The sequence below is a fragment of the Thunnus thynnus genome, chromosome 15 (assembly GCF_963924715.1).
Source record: "Thunnus thynnus chromosome 15, fThuThy2.1, whole genome shotgun sequence".
NCBI lineage: Eukaryota > Metazoa > Chordata > Actinopteri > Scombriformes > Scombridae > Thunnus > Thunnus thynnus.
In genome coordinates this window covers 30448712-30463075 of record NC_089531.1, presented here as the reverse complement: position 1 = coordinate 30463075, position 14364 = coordinate 30448712, and the positions used below count along the sequence as shown (strand labels likewise).

At 39.4% G+C, this 14364-nt stretch overlaps 1 protein-coding gene across 6 annotated transcripts in view; it reads right to left on the bottom strand.

Moving 5' to 3' along the window:
• Nucleotides 1-14364, bottom strand: part of LOC137198103 (gamma-aminobutyric acid type B receptor subunit 1-like) — a 175121-nt gene that overhangs the window by 37236 nt on the left and 123521 nt on the right. Inside the window, exon 7 of one of the 6 annotated variants that reach the window (XM_067611750.1) lies at nucleotides 5900-6045. The exons of the other annotated variants lie outside the window; for them this stretch is intronic. Within the exon in view, the coding sequence (XP_067467851.1) occupies nucleotides 5948-6045 (98 nt within the window). The 3' untranslated portion in view covers nucleotides 5900-5947. Of the gene's footprint in view, nucleotides 1-5899; nucleotides 6046-14364 lie in introns of those variants that run through there. 6 annotated transcript variants of the gene reach the window in all.

Here is a 14364-nt window from a genome sequence, read left to right as displayed (position 1 = left end):
GATGATTTTTCTTACTTGAAACTCATTTGACTCTACCTGCTCGAACATCTGACCTGTAGCATCTATAGGAACAATATCCAGTTTCTTTTTTGTAAATTTTTTTCCTAACTCATATACAGACCCAAGAAAAAAAAATGAGTGAGTGATTTAACTTTTTCTGTGAGTAAAAGTATCACAGCCATAGTACAGATCATCAGAGGACAGTACATCATCCCAGTTTAAGCTGTTTATTTCACTGATGAATTCTTCTTGCTTAGCTCTGGGTATGCATTGAAGGATCATTGTCGTAGTGGCCGTGGTCAGTTTTCTCACACATAGGGTTAAGTTATGATCTGATAAGCCAGTGACTGAATTATAACTTTTAGTTATTCTTTCTGGTTTGTTAGTATATATCAGATCAATTTGTGTACTGGAGCATTTTGCAATCCTAGTTGGGCCTTTTACTAGTTGTTCTAGTTGGATTTTCTCTGTGATCATTTTTAGTTTTTTCCTCTTAGTTTTATCCTCCCAGTCACATTAAAATCACCCATGAGTAATAATTCTTTGTTGAGATTGCACTCTTTCAAGACTTCTGTGAGTTGATCATAGAAAGTGTCATCTGCAGAAGGGGGCCTATAGATACCTATGATGTTAAAAGACATTTGCTGGGATAACATTATTTTTATCCCAACATATTCTAACGTGTTACCCGCATTATAAACCACGTTTACATTTGATGTTGTCTCTCACATAAAAAAGCACCCCATCTCCTCTTCCATCAGGTCTGTCTCTTCTGAAACATTGGTATCCGGGCACCGTGAGTTGTTTGTTTCAACCATGTTTCAGTCAGACAGAGAAAGTCCAGATTTGAGACACAAGATGAGTTAGCTGATTGCTCTTTGCAGGAATGCTTCTGATGTTAAAATGTCCACCGAATAGCCCCCTCGGTTTCAGCTTCGGGTCCCATAAGACTTTTGCATGATTGACAGTTTTTTTTTGTGAGAGAGACACTGGACCTATCAAGGTTTCCACAGCCCGGTAGCAAAAAGTTATTCAGTGTTTCCCCTTGGTTGACTGCTTTAGAGTGGCGGCAGCGGTGGTGGTGGGGGGGGGGGGGGGGGGGGGGGGTTGTCATATGTGGGGCCATATGACAGAGACTCATCAGCCACACATTTCTCCATTGTCTGTTAAAGAGCGGCTGAGATTGACACTAAAATGAGAATTGCTGGTCCACCTTAAAAGTCAGTCCACCTTAAGTGAGCCTGGTCAAGTTAAGCTAACGCGTTGTTGCAAACTTCGGGGCTAACCCCCTTCAATAGATGAGTATTTTCTTGAGGAGCTGCAGCATTTATTACATGACATACAGCCTGTACTGTACATTTACTGCCAGATTGACAACTTACTGCTAAACTTTTCCTCTGCTCTGCTTGCATTCACGTCATGTCTCTGGCGCTCGCCCTCTGCGCTCGCGCAACTACACATGCACATTTACACACACATACACACACACGCACTGCCTTATTCCTTAAAGGAGCAACACTAGTCTTGCAAAAGAATGAAATTTTAGCAGCGGTGCTCAGAATTTTGCAGCGGCGGTGTTAACAAAGTTTAGTCTGTTAAGGGAGAGGCCTGGCTCAGACAGTTGCTGCTCATTCATCACCGGTACCAGAGGAGTCCCAGACACACTCGGGCACAAATCAGCATCAAAGTCTTGCACCACTCCAGGGGTTACTGGTCCAGGATTTAGCTGAACATCTCCGGAGAGCAGGATCAGCATGAAGAGGAGACCTGCTATTCTCCGAAATGGGCAGATGACCGGTCCACTGGATCAGTGATTCGCTCTGGTACTCAGAACCTCCTCTCCACCTCAGTGGGGAGAAAAGGCCACCATCCAAGCGGTTCGGAACCCCAGAAGATCCATGTGGCCAGGACCGTTTCCTTCAATGTTGAGATGCATGTACAGATGGTCTTGATGTTTAATCTAATGTTTACATTTGAAAACCTGGGCTGGCCTGGTAGCAGAGTTGGCAGGGGGGTGAGCTGACCATCACCCCATCCCGATGAGTGACCCCCTGTCATATGCCATCACTTCTTGAGTCCAGGGTGTATAGACAGGCTCCAGCATGCATGGATTATATTACCAGCAAGGATCCTTTAAGTTTTCGTCTTGTTTTAAAAAAAAAGTTACTCTTCTGTTAGCTTCTTTAGTGCTGCATCTCCTTTGGAATATTGGTGACATTGGATGATGTTTTCTCTTCTGTTCTTGCTGATCAATGCTATTACTTCTTCTATAGAGTCCTTTCTGAAGATTTTTGAGTGTTAATTTGCAAAACGTTCCACTTTTTTGGGTCCAAGTTTAAGATGTAATCAGGAGCTCACTCCCAGTGCAGCCACCCATTTTCCTCAATAAATGAATGAACAAGTGTAAGGTTTTTGTCTCAATTGTTTAATTGATGTCTCTTTATCTAGCTTTAGGAGTTGAATGGAAATCTGATTACGTTTTGGGTCATATTTATGCAGAAATAGAGCAAATTCTAAAGGGTTCACAAACTTTCAAGTAGTTCACTGTATGAATTGAGATAGCTCCTTTATTTTAAGTCACAGAACAGAAGTCTGAAGTCTCGGGTCACTGAAACTGAAGACATTTTTTCGACTTTTTTGACTTTCAGTTTCTGAGTTATAAGAAGTTTTTCTGTGCCAAGTTTTGGCTTCAAGGGCATTGGATATGAATGGATATGCTTGTCTGTGCAGTGTCACCATAGCAACCTAGATGCTGTACTGTGAAGCTATTTTTAGACCTGTTTTAAAGGTTTATTCCACCCAAATACTACTTTCTCTATAACTTTTAACTCTAATTTCACACATACATACTGACACACGCATATAAACACACGCACACACATACACTGTCTTCATCAGCTCTCCCCTCCTCTTCCTCCTACTCCTATTCCTATTCTCTCCTCCTGCTACTCCTCCTCCCTCCTCCTCACCCTCCTCCTCCTTCCCCTCCTGTTCTCTCCTCCTCCTCCTTCTCATCCTCCTCTTTCTCCTCCTCTTCTCTTGTCCTCTTTCTCCTCATACTTTCTTCTTCCTCCTTCTCCTCTTCCTCATCTCCTTCTCCTCCCCCTCCTCATGTTTCTCCTCCTCTCTCTTCTTCCTTCTTCTCCTCCTGCTCCTCTTCCTCATCTCTCCTCCTCTCTCCTCCTTTTCCTGCTCCTCTTCCTCCTCTTCCTCCTTTCTCTTCTCCTTCTCCTCTTCTCTCCTCTTCTTTCCTCTCTCAATCTTCATTTTCTCAGGTCTTCCTCCTCCTCCTCTTTCTGTTCTCTTCTCCTCCTCCTCCTCCTCCTCAAAATAAAAGCCCCCCCAACAGTCACTCTGTGTTAACATGTTCCACATGTTTCATACATTAGGAGTTTTATTCAACTTTTAATTCCCATTCATACTTTTTGAAACTGTTTAACACAGCTAATTAAGATCTCATAATTTGACCACCCATTTTCCACTTTTCTAAATCATTCATACTCCTCCAGCTTCTTCATTCAAAGTTAAGCCAGCAATCCAGTTTAGTGCAAGCCTTTCAACTATTCATACGGCTTCAACTTCTTCATCCAATCCAGCCTAGCATCAACCTTTCAGTAGCAAGCATTCACAATACAATTTCTTCAGAAATTGCCTATTCTAGTTCCATATGTGTTATTTTATACTTAGGATGACTTCTGCATTGTTCTACAATTTAGAAAATAGTAATAATAAAGAAAAACCCTTGAATGAGTAGGTATGTCCAAACTTTTGACTTGTACTGTATATGAAAAATGATGTTAACTGCAAAGTATAAAAGGACAAACTGTAGCTATGTGGAATTTGGCCCACGGGACGATATTTGCCTGCAAATCTATGTCAAGGTTATACCACTGTCAAGAACAGTGTGTCATATTAGCTCCTTGGCTACATGTGCCAGATGGATGGTGAGGTCATCATCATGAGACGTGACTACTTAACAGTGTAGTAACAGATGTGTTGGAGGACACAGTGCTGGGTTCAGGAGACTCAAGTGATGGATTTTATTTTCATTGTGCTGAGATGAATAAAGTGTGTACCAGTGTACTGTTGAGTCCTGTCATGATCTCTGACCTCTCATCTTATTTGCACTCTGTCAGAGACGCATACATAATTCATACACCATCTTAAATTGGAAGGCCATGGCATGTTAACTATGTAGCCATGTTTGGCCTACTGATCATTGCCTCCTCTTTGTTCTCGCAAACTCATTTATTTAATAGTCTTCATTGGTGAGGGTGACACACCATATGGCGTTTTAATCTTAAAAGGTTCTTTTCTCATTCACTCTCCCATGGGATGTGCAGCACAAGCAACAACCCACTAGTCATACAGCCCACACGAGTCATGCAGCCCATACACATACACAGCAGCATCACCCCCCACTTATCACATGGATGTTCATACTGTTGTTAACAGTCGCAGTCATGAGAGCTCATGAATGTTGTAAAATAGATGAAGCAGAGGAGCATATGTGTACTGACAACTAAGTGATGAAAACTTAGACATGCATTATGTATGCACATGCAATTTAGCTAACTAATGAGAATGGGAATTGTTAGAATATAGTACATCAACATTTTGCTCCTCTGTTTTATGTCTATATACAGCTGATCTGGGGGCTGCATATAGCCACATTTAAGACTTTTGAGACATTCACTACCACCTCTTATTGGATTTAATATCATTTCAACAACAAAACTAAAGCAGACAAGCTGGTAAAAGATTGTTTTGAACTGAAATTAGCAAAGAAAGTTTTGATGCTATAAATGAGCAGTGTACAGTAGGGGTGTAATAATACACAAAATTCATGGTTCGGTACAGTATGTACCTCAGTTTTGGGGTCACAGTTCAGTACAATTTCGGTACAGCTGAAAAAAAAAGAAAGGTAGAAAATAACAATTTGGTCTTTTATTTTGAAAAATGTAAACATCCAACAATGGCTCATTGGTTGTAACTATTATTGACACAGTTTAGTTGTGCCGCACTGGAAACTATTGTTGAAACAGTTTATTTGTGCTGCAGTGGAAACTATTACTGACACAGTTTAATTTTGCAGCTACAACAATTTTTTAAAGACATTTTTGCTTGAAAATTGACTGGAATGATGGATTGATTATCACAATAGTTGCCAATTAAATTTAAAAAATCTATAATTTTATCGATTACTCGACTAACAGTGGCAATTCTGTTTTCTGTAATTCTGTGGTTAGGGTTAGTACATTAACCACACTGGTCTGCAAGCAAGTATATAATTTTAGATCTTTTAGTTTTGTATTACAGTCCAACTTGGCCCTGGCTTACAATTATTTGTGTAGAAATTAGCCCTCTTACATGAACTAAATATTTTTACAGGTTTTAGTTTGATGTTTCTGCTTTTCAAAGGATGTGAGGACAACTGGAAAGAAAAACAAATGTCTTTAGTCTCTTTCTATCTGTATCTATTCACACACAGAGTTGACCTTTCCCTCACTGGGTTGGTCACAGGGAGGCAGTGGAGGCATACTGGGAGAGAGATATTTGGAGTGCAGTCTTAATTAAAAGATGCTAATGCATGCTGCTGCCTGCTGGCTACAGCCACAGCTCCATGCTTCCATATCAAATCTCTGTTAAATCCTGGATTAATGCTGCCCCCGTTTTAACAACCTGAGGAACACAATACAGCATCACCAACGCCCAAATACCCAGAGAAAAACAGTCACTGCTCCAATACATTATGCTGCCTTTCACTCAGTGTGACCGATGCACAAACCTCACACTGATTGGACAGACTGCAATTATACTGTTGTCAAAGCCTGAGTTCTGCATAGCAATACAGTGGGAAGCAATAACAAGCCAGTGCACCCCTCAATAATACATTTTATTTGTTGTTTACTGAGGAGCTGACAACTGACACATTGACCTTTGTGGCCTATTGGAAAGGAATGTGTTCACTTAAGTGTTTCTTCGTTATCTGCAGAATAGAGACCTCAGACTGCTCAGGCTGTGTATCAAGCATGTTGATAGGACCTTCAGGGCACAAAAAGAAATGAGAATAATTAAAGCAAACTATTGTACGAGCTGAAAAATATCCTGCTGATACTTTATAAAAGATATGTTTATACGACAAATGTAATTAATAGTCTGCTTTTCTGTTCCTGTCAAGCACAATGAGTTGCAGTATTTTGTATTATGGACATGTTAATACAACATAGCATTTCAGTGAACATGTTAACAGTGCTCATTTGGTACACTTCCAAGTCATTATTAAACTAATTATTAAATTATAACTGTGGATAATGTTGAAAATCATGTAATAAGTTAATAACCTACCTACAATGTGTTATAATTTTGAGCATGTAACCTAATAACTTTTTGCATATAGTGTGATGACTTATTACATTAAGTGTGTACTCAAACCACACATTAGTGGGAGTCTCTTGTGCAAAAACCAGGACATCATCCCTCACTGGCCTCCCACCGATAAAACACTTATGTTTGTTAGAATGCCTGGCTAAGCTGGGGACCACATGGATACTACCACAGTCAAAAAATGAAATAGGTTATTGCATTTTTATTGTGAATTAGTTAGTGCAGGTCAATTAAATATGCAATGTGAAATGTATCTACCGGCAAGCATTAATCTCAACACATATGAATAACAAAGTTTTTTTTGTTTTGTTTTGTTTTGTTTTTACAAATAAATAAATAATCAATTAATATTTGCTCAGGCTTAATGTAGCTTTTCCTTCAAGGAAATTTCTATTTAAAAAAAAAATAGTACTTAATTACATAAGGAAAAGTCTTGAAAATTATTTAGAAATGACAGACTGGTAAAATAAAACATTACCATAATATGTGTAATAAAACATACTAGTAAACTAAAATAATAATGGTCAAGGCAGGTGAATTTGAGACTCTAAATTGCCCATACTATAGGTGTGAATGGTTGTAACCAGTGGTGACTCATTGTGCTGTAAAACACTGGATGAGAGTGTCAGCTGCTGAAAATGGCTGTAATATTCTTTACTTCAACTTTCAGCTGGTAAATTTTCAATAGAAGTCTTCAGTTTTGATGTTGCTGACAAAAAGATACTTGCAGTCAGATAAAAGTAATGACACAACCTTATTAAAGGTATAATATGTAATTATTCCACATTAAAATGTTTAAAAACAACTAGACCTATGTTATATATTTTGTTGAGTTGTGTACTTACATTATCCCAAATGTTTCTAACAATTTTCAAACCCAGAGAAATCTGTAATTTAATCAAAGTAACGGACTGTTACATTTGGTCGCATGTCAATGGCGTCATACCTCCTCTACCAAAGAGTAAACACGCACAAGATGCATATGGCGGTGCTGTGTTTATCCGCTACAATGGCTTCTACCAAAGAGTAACTTACACACATACAAGATAATACATTGGCATTATGGTTGTTCCACAGAAACCTTTATAAATTGACTTTTATTCAGTTTTAAACCACATTTTCATGATAAATTTAGGTCGCTTTAGCTATATCTTTTAGCCGGAAGAAGGATTTTAGTAATTGGACGTCTGGATCTTAAGTTATCAGAGAAATAAACTGGGCAAACGTTAGCAGCAGCTCGGCTAACAGCCCCTCCAGGAAGTCTGGTGGTCACCAAACATTGTTGGAGAAATATAGATTTTTTTTAGGTGAAACAGCTTTAATTAGTATTTTTTAACAATTTAACAATTTGAATCTGCATATACGCTTGTTTCTGCAGATAATTCGGCTCCCGGGAGAAACCGACCGAATGTCTGGATCTTGCGTTATAAGAAAAATAAACTGAACAAACGTTAGCAGCAGCTCGGCTAACAGCCCGTACCGGACGTCCGGTCGTCACCGTACATCGTCAGAGAAACACTGATTTTTTAGGTAAAACAGCTTTAATTAGTATTTTAACGATTTTAATCTGTGTGTATGTTTGTCTTTAGAGAGGTGGAGACCTCTGCAGATAATTCGGCTCCCGGTAAAAACATCCCGAATGATTAACACTGGAGTAATCCTATCCCAGTGAAGCTGGTTATTTAACAACGAAGACAACAACTCCCATGATCCCTTGCTACTTCACACCGTCATCACTGTCTGTCTTTTGTTATTGTTTTGATTGAGAGACCCCCAGCGGCTGAAATTACATATTGTGCATTTGAATAAATCTAGCAAGAACTAAAGTCTTAAAAATGAAGAAAGGGCTTGCCACAAACCCATTGCATTGCTGTGGAGTGAAACAGGATTTCACTTACATTGCACACATAGTCCAACACTTTGAGGCTACAGTACTAATCAACACTTTTATATCAACAATGAATCAAATGATTATGTGTAATGTGAAAGCGGTTGCACAGTAGGATCTTTCTGCTATTTGATTTGGTTTAACAGCCTTAAACTTCACTGTTTGGTTTAGTCTCATGGCTCTTATCAAGCTCGTATCCAGCAACAGGCAGCTGTTTTCAGTGGAAAATATCTGATAAACCCACTGTACACTACCTCCTCAGCACCAAACAGCAGAAAAACACAGTTGGAGACTAACTGGTAAACACACTGGAGTATTTAGCAGCTGAAGAGACAGATATTTCCCTCAGGAGTTGGTGGAGACCAAACCAGAGTTAAAAGGAGAGTTAATATTGGACTTACATTCATCAGGTGAACACAAACACGACTCCATATGAATGTTAATGTTGTTCTGTGTCTGTTGGATGTGTAAATACCTGTCAACGTTTTGTTTACAGCTTGTTCTGCTGCCCCCTTGTGCAGCTTTAAAAACTATAATACACACAAATATAGATTCTTTGATGTCTATTTGGGACTTTCAGGAATGTATTATTGTCTGACATCAGAGTGTTGCTTTTTTCATAAAGTGCAGGTGCTCACTAATGTCTCTTGCAAGAATTTATTATCATAAAAAAAAAAGTATTATATCTTATATACGCTATATACACCCACCATCATACACCATGTCGTTGTATATCATGAGTAGACCACACCATTTAAATTTCATGTAAATCGGATGATGTTTGTCACATAAGGCTGATTTTCTGTTGTCAGTAATTGGCTCTATGACTATGACTCAATATTGACATGTAGATGTATTCAGGCCTGGACTCTTATTAAGCATGAGAAATTTGGGGCAGATTGGACAGTGCAAATTTAAGTTACAACAACTTCCTGTTTAATGCCCTGCAAAGTTGACTGGCACGCCACGCCAAGTGCATTCCATGAAGATTAAAAAGCTTCACAATTTAGCATTACAAAGGTTTTTAGATGCCACCTGTGAAATATGAAGTCACTTGGATTAAATCTCTAGGACAGGTTCATTAAAATACAACGCCTGTAAATTGAGAAAGCATGAGAAATTTGGTGGTTGGACAATGTACATTGAACTTATGAACAACTTGCCGTTTCATGGCAAAACATCAAAGTTTGCCACATCACCACAGCAACAGGCGTATAATGAAAACTCAAGATTTTGATAACTTTTCATCATAAAGGTCTTTATATGACACTGACAAAATTTGAAGTTGGTTGAGATAAATCTCTAGGAGGAGTTTGTTAAAATAGTAATAGCAAAGTAAATCCAATATGGCTGACTTCCTGTTTGACTTAGGGTATTGCTCCAAGAGAGTCTTTTGTGCGTCTGGACATGATACATGTGCCCACCAAATGTCGTTCATCTACATCAAATTTACAGGTGGGGACTTTTAATCTGAAATTTTCTAGGGGGCATCCTCAAGTTATTTTGCCACACCCATGACCCATATCAGACAACTAAATACACCCCCTCTGACGCGTGTGTCAAGTTTCATGAGTTTTCAAGCATCCCTAGCCCCTTTAAAACAGCTTCCTGTTTCATGGTGAATAATGCATCGCCATGGTAACAGCTTTTGATGGAAACTCAAAAGCTTCAACATTTAGCATCATGAACTTCTTACAACTTAGCAGACCAAATTTTTGGTGGGTCTGGTTAACCTGCTAGGAGTAGTTAGTAAAAGCATGGGGCCTATAATTTTGTGTTGCCAGTAGGTGGCACTATTACTGTGATCCAATATTGGCCTGTACATGTCTTCAGACCAGGATTCTTATCAAACATGTGAAATTTAGGAAAGATCTGACCATGTGGAGTTGAATTGAAACACTTTGTTTTGCAATAGTGAAACATCGAAATTCACTGCTTTGCCACAGCAACAGCGTTCAATGAAAACTCACAATCTTCACCATATATCATCATGGTCTTAATGCTTTTCTGACCAAATTTGAAGGAGATGTGTTCAACCTGCTAGGTAGACGTTGTAAAAGTACAGCACCTGTAACTTCCTGTTGCCAGTAGGTGGCGCTATGACAATGAGTCTGTATTGACACATGGATGCATTCAGGTATGGACCTTTATCAAGCATGAGAAATTTGGGGCAGATTGGGCAATGTACATTAAAGTTATAACAACTTCCTGTTTCATGGTGAAACATCAAAGTTTGCCGTATCGCCATGGCAATAAGTGTGTTCAGCAAAAACTCAAGATTTTGATCACTTTTCATTACAAACGTCTTTAGATGACACTGACCAAATTTGAAGTTGGTTGGGTTAAAGCTCTAGAAAGAGTTCGTTAAAATGCAACGTCTGGATATGGCAAAAACTGCACCAAATTGCACAGTAAATTCAAAATGTCCAACTTCCTGTTGGACTTAGGGTATGGCTCCAAGAGGCTTTTTTGTGTGTCTGGACATGATACATGAGCATACCAAATTTCGTTCATCTACGTCAAATTTAAGGGTGGTGTTCTTTTAATTTGAAATTTTGGAGGGGGCACCCTTGAGCCATTTTGCCACGCATGTGCCCAAGATCCATAAAATATTAAATTTTTCACTACTTTCTGACGCATTCAATTTTCAATTTTATTAAAACAGCACCAAATCACAACAAAAGTCATCTCAGGGTACTTTTCACATAGAGCAGGTCTAGACTGTACTCTTAAATTTACAGAGACCCGACAATTCACCCACGAGCAAGCACTTGGTGACAGCGGCAAGGAAAAACTCCCCTTTAACGAGAAGAAACCTCAAGCAGAACCTGGCTCTTTGCTTGTGCAAGTTTCACGAGTTTTCAAGCATGTTTAGGCCCTCAAAAATGCGTTTCTTTAAGGAGGAGGAGGAGAAGAAGAACTTCAGTTTCAATAGGGCCTTCCCACCGCTAAGTGCTCGGGCCCTAACAATACTAATTTCTTCAACTACAGTAGGGCCCTCACACTGTTCGGTGCTCAGGCCCTAATAATAATAATGATAATAATACTAATAATAACAGTAATAATGATATCTTCAAATGCAATAGGGCCTGAGGAACAATAGGTTCCTCACATTTTTGTGCTCTGGCCCTAATAATGATAATCTCTATAAAAACAATAGGTTCTTTGCACTTTCAGTGCAAGGGCCCTAATTATCACCTTTCTCACAATGTCAACAAAAACTGAAAATGTATAAGCTTCGTAAAAGTAGAATTTATGGTAGAGCTGTTGTATTGTATTGCATTACATTGCAGAGGTGTTCTTAATAAAGTGCTCGGTGGATAAATGGATTATGGATAAATATAAATTGATAAATAAGCAATGTCTGTTTTTTATGTATTCCATCTTATGTATCTCATGTATACTGTGTTTTATAGAGCTGACTTTTTGTTGTGCAGTAAAGCTTTTCATCATTTGTGAAGGGGACAGCTGATTTTCTGAGGAGCTAAATACCTTTTAGTCAATAAGCCACTTTATGATCACAGCTGGTGCAGAAAATGCCACAGCAGGGCACAGACAGGTGCTGTAATTTTGAGTTGTGAGTGTGTTTTGCTGTTTAAAATGAATCAGATGTTTCACTGAGTGGATGTGCAAATCTGACGACGCAGAGAATAATTATCATGAGCAACCAGAGTCTTCAAAAAAATTCAATTGAGATGATGGCTTCAAACGACTTCCAGGTTGTTTCTTGGAACATTAGGTTTCTCTCACATTAGATGGATGCGGCCCAGTCATTCCTCTCTCTAAGTCTAAGGATAGAAGAGATGCTGGATGTTAATTAGGACAAAACAGAAGGACAGTGTGTCCCCAAAGCCAGGGAGCAGAGAGGACTCAGCTGGAGTCAGTGGGACTGTAATGGAAGTGCAGAGAGCTTTTTCCTGCCTCATTCTAAACATCCACACAATAACATTTGCTAAACATAAATCCTCTGCCCTCACTGTCTCTTTCAATGCCCAGTCACATTCTGCTCTCCTCCTTCTCTATTTCACCTTGGTACATGCACCATCACTCTTTTTCTCCACCCTCTGTCTCCTCTATTTCCCTCCATCCTCTGGATATCGGTGTCTCACTGTCTCTCCTAAGCATTATTTACCTGCATACCTGCAAACCTCTGACAGATTGTGGCACGAACATGGCCATTTACCACTGCACACAACACACTGGAATAATCCTGGCAGAGACATTCACATCAGGAGACATTAGCAGCAGCACTCTGGCATGACGACTGATCTGACACTTGAATGTATTTGAAAGAAATCACACCCTGACTGTTGCTTTTGTCATACATCTTAATCTTCTTGTATTATATTCTAATCCTGAGGCCAGTGTCTTACTGCCACCTACTGTTGCGAGTGCAGTCTTTTCTGGATTCACAGACATTTAGTAAATTTTATAAGAAAGAAGAGTCATTATTACAGTTATTCTATAATTGTGCATTTTCACTGCAGTCTAAAGATTTAGATGAATACTTAGTCCTTTATAGATCTGTAAGATCTCTATCAGATGCAGGGGATCTCAGCTGTGGAAAAAGTACCATCACAGTGAAACACAATCTTCCTGTTATGTACAGACGGGTGACAAATTAAAGGAAAAACTGGTACAGGTCTGAATGCTTGACCCCTACAGTGAGGGGATGTGGTGGCTCTATTATGCTGTGGGGGCCATTTTGCTTTGGGTCCACTTGTCCCCTTAGAGGGAAGGATCACTGAAAATCAATACAAATTTGTTCTGAGTCACCATTATCCTATGATGAAACATTTATCCTGATGGGATGAACACCATTCTTCAAAAAGATAGGTGTTCAATTGGGTTGAGATCTGGTGACTGATAAACACATGGTGTGAATATGATTCACATAATTTTCATGTTCAAACCATTCAGTGACCCCTCGTTCCCTATGAATTTGGGCATTGTTATCCTGGAGAAGACCACTCCCATCAGGATAGAAATGTTTCATCATTCATCAATATATCCCGTTCATCGGGAACAATAGTATTTACAAGACTTTTGTAGACTACAAAACAACATGAGGTGCAACTTATTTTTTCTCTCCAATAACAGGACGTGCAAACTTCTCACAGCCATAAGCACTAGTTAGTAGTAACAGAGGAATTATGTGTATACCCCAATGAGGGGACATTGGACACACCAACAATATAACTGCAATCAGCAAGAAACAACAATGCCGTTTGCTCTTGAAGATGCACGCACAATCACACACACTGTCGATACAGATAGTGTAAAACATGACTAAAACATGACACTGCCCCCTAGGTTCTTCTGGCTAAAACTTTTACTCTTTACTCTTTACTCTTTTTCTGTAAGGGAAGTCAGCGAAGCTGGCCTCCTTTGACTGATGCATTTCACTGACCAATACACAGAGCAGAGGCCATCACCTACACATTGTAATGCACACAGCAGAAGGATGCTATTTCACTCACTACACCAGCTGAAGAAGAAAATTGTGATGTTTTGATAACAAATGATTGGCAAAAATCAGTAAAAGACACATGGGTCAGTGTTGTAGTACTCGAGTCCAGGACTCAGACTTGAGTCCAACTTGAGTCCTGATTTTCAGGACTCATGACTCGACCTGGACTTGAGCATTGATGACTTGGACTTGGACTCAAGTATTGGCTGCATTTGAACTCGGAAGTTGGAGGCAAAGACTCAGACTTGTAAATTGACAAAGAAGTTAAAGGTTTTTTTTGTTTGTTTTTGTTAGATTTTTGCAATAGGCCCTTCTAATTTGGCATAAGATATTAGCTACATTAATTGGAGATGCACTGATCGATCGTCCACTGATCTAAAAAGGCCGGTTTTCAGCTGATTGGCCATCGGTGACTGGCAGATCTGTCTCATACGTCTCATATTTTTTGCGGGTCAAATTTTCTGCACATAGCCGCACTATAATTCACAACATACACACAGAGTGTGTGCCGCAGCTGCGGCACACAGTATAGCCACACTTACACAACATGCACGTTGTGCACACAGCATGACAGCCACAGCCACAAACACACACGTCGTTGGTGTGAAAGCTCTTTAGC